This window comes from Convolutriloba macropyga, unplaced genomic scaffold, assembly GCF_964194025.1.
Source record: "Convolutriloba macropyga unplaced genomic scaffold, txConMacr16.3 SCAFFOLD_921, whole genome shotgun sequence".
NCBI lineage: Eukaryota > Metazoa > Xenacoelomorpha > Acoela > Convolutidae > Convolutriloba > Convolutriloba macropyga.
Genome location: NW_027449916.1, coordinates 72501 through 74751, shown reverse-complemented (window position 1 = coordinate 74751; position 2251 = coordinate 72501). Strand labels below are relative to the sequence as shown.

Genomic DNA, 2251 nt, shown 5'->3' with positions numbered 1-2251 from the left:
AAAATGGTGCGTTTGATTCTGTTTGTTTTTCTTCAGTCAATCAAAATTTGCCAGCGTCTTGCAAGATAACCATATTTTTGCCAAAATCTTTCAATATAACCACTCAATCTGCCAGAATCCTGCAAGTAATATCTACAAACTAGAAACAAATGCTCCTAAATCTTTGAAAAAGCAGAAAAAATGTTCAAAATTGGCAATATTTGGATGTACAATTATTCTGCGTCCCTTCAAAAGAAAAAAAGACTTAATGTCAGAAAGTTAATAATCTTGGGCGTCAAAAAAGTAGATCTGACCTCCATTTTTTCTTCTTTTTAAAAACATGAATTTCCATTATCTTGATTTTCTTATTTCTTGACGAAGTGGTGTCGAAGCACAGTTGAACAAGGGCTCGTCCTAAAACATAAAACTTGAATAACTTTAAAAGCGGCTAAGACGAATAAGAAAAAAATAAGGTAAAACGGTAAAACTGCTTTATTCCTTAACTAAATTGCCCGGCCCAACAAGCCAAACAAAGCCAAACGGAGTCCCCCCCCCCCCACTGAATAGTTGTTGATTTTCTTAATTCTGCGAATAAACTACTGTCGATTTTTGCACTGATAATGGTTTGTATAACCTAATAAGAGCGCGCTGGGAAAAGGGAGATCTTTTCAATATACCAGTGGGGGGGGAGTGGTGTAAGTTCTTCATGTTATTCTGTTTTTGAAGTAGACAACAAAAGCTGCGACTCGCAACCTCAATTAAACCAACCCCTCCGCCAAGAGTCCAGTGCGTCTGAGTCCCAACACCTGCTACAAGTGGGAACCACCACGGGGGGTGTGGGTGGGGTGGGGGGAGGAGGTGCCGAGGACCGGAGACGACAGTTTGCTCTAAAGCGGGGTTCCACATCCAGGAAAATGTCCTCACAAGCAACTCTGTTTGCTGATAATGTCAGTGAACCCGACACGTAAGTTATTTATTTATTTATTTATTTAAATGAATGTCCATTTATGGGCATAGACATTTTGTGATAAGGTGTATATGCCCCCGGATGAAATACTCCATCCAAGACCGCTCTCACCAGAAAAACTTCGGTCGCAGACAATGGCTGATTGACCTAATGTGTGAGAACTATTGCCGGACCTAAAATAGGGTATTTCCAATTACAGCCCCCCCCCCCAGCACACACCCAGCTCAGTGTTCATATAACTTATACCTCCCATGGTAATTATGCCATAATGCGGTGGCAATAATTGCGTGTGTGTGTGTGTGGGGGGGGGGGGGTAAAATGGGAAAACCCCCTGAAATATTATTTAGTTCTCACTTGTGTAACTCCTTATTAACACAGTTTCTTAGAGTGGAAAACAGGAAAGAAGGCGCGAAAGTTTAGAGATACGCATTTTCCTTCTGGGATGCTCTGAACATAGAGCCTTTTTCGAACGCACAAAAAATCATACATTTTTGAACGCGTCAACTTTTGGACATGAACGTGCGAAAGTCTAGAAATTGGCAGTTTCAGCCTGGCACAGCCTGGACATGAATAACTTCCGACTGGGACTGTCTGGACATACCGGTTTATGTCGGGCATCTCAACCTCGGTTGAAACATTTTAAGAATTTGATTGCTGAAGTGCCTTGATTGTAAAAAAATTTATCGAAAATTGAAAACGAAAGCGAAACAATTATCATACTAAGTGATTGCTGAAGACGAAAAACGAAAAAAAAAGATTTCTTACAGAAAAACATACAAGAAAAAAGTATACTAGAAAAAATTGAGCATATCAACATTGAATTGAGTCTAGTTTTTATCCTTAAATTAAAAAAAACTCACAAACAATTAAATTTTCTTTAAAAAATGTTTTTTTTTCTTTTCGTTTTAGTTCAATCAGTTGGGAGAGAGTGGAATTGAACGTGGGTGGAAAGTGTTTCTGCACCTTTAGGCACACCCTTAAGACCGTGCGGAACACCAGACTGTATGAACTAATGAGATGTCCCACCTCTCTCATCCACAGAGACCACTATGACCCACAAGCCAAAGTATACTTCTTCGATAGACACCCCGGAATATTCGAATACATTCTAAACTACTACAGGTACGTGGTTTTATACTCCAACCCTAGTCGAGAAGTTTTCGGTTTTTAAACAAAAAAATTGTCGGTATCGTTGCCTTATTCCAGCCAAAAATAACGAAAGCCCTTATGATTTTTTGTCGGTATCGTCGTTGTTGCTCGTTTAACATGAGAGATTCGGTATCGTCGTTTTTAAGCGAATTTAAA

The 2251-nt window shown here is 39.5% G+C and overlaps 1 protein-coding gene across 1 annotated transcript in view; it reads left to right on the top strand.

Moving 5' to 3' along the window:
• Positions 1-705: 705 nt before the first annotated feature.
• Positions 706-2251, top strand: part of LOC142355417 (voltage-gated potassium channel KCNC1-like) — a gene marked incomplete at its 5' end in the record, with an annotated part of 29655 nt that continues 28109 nt past the window's right edge. The window contains 2 exons of the mRNA XM_075407603.1: positions 706-943; positions 1856-2068. Coding sequence (XP_075263718.1) covers positions 706-943; positions 1856-2068 — 451 coding nt within the window. The remainder of the gene's footprint in view (positions 944-1855; positions 2069-2251) is intronic.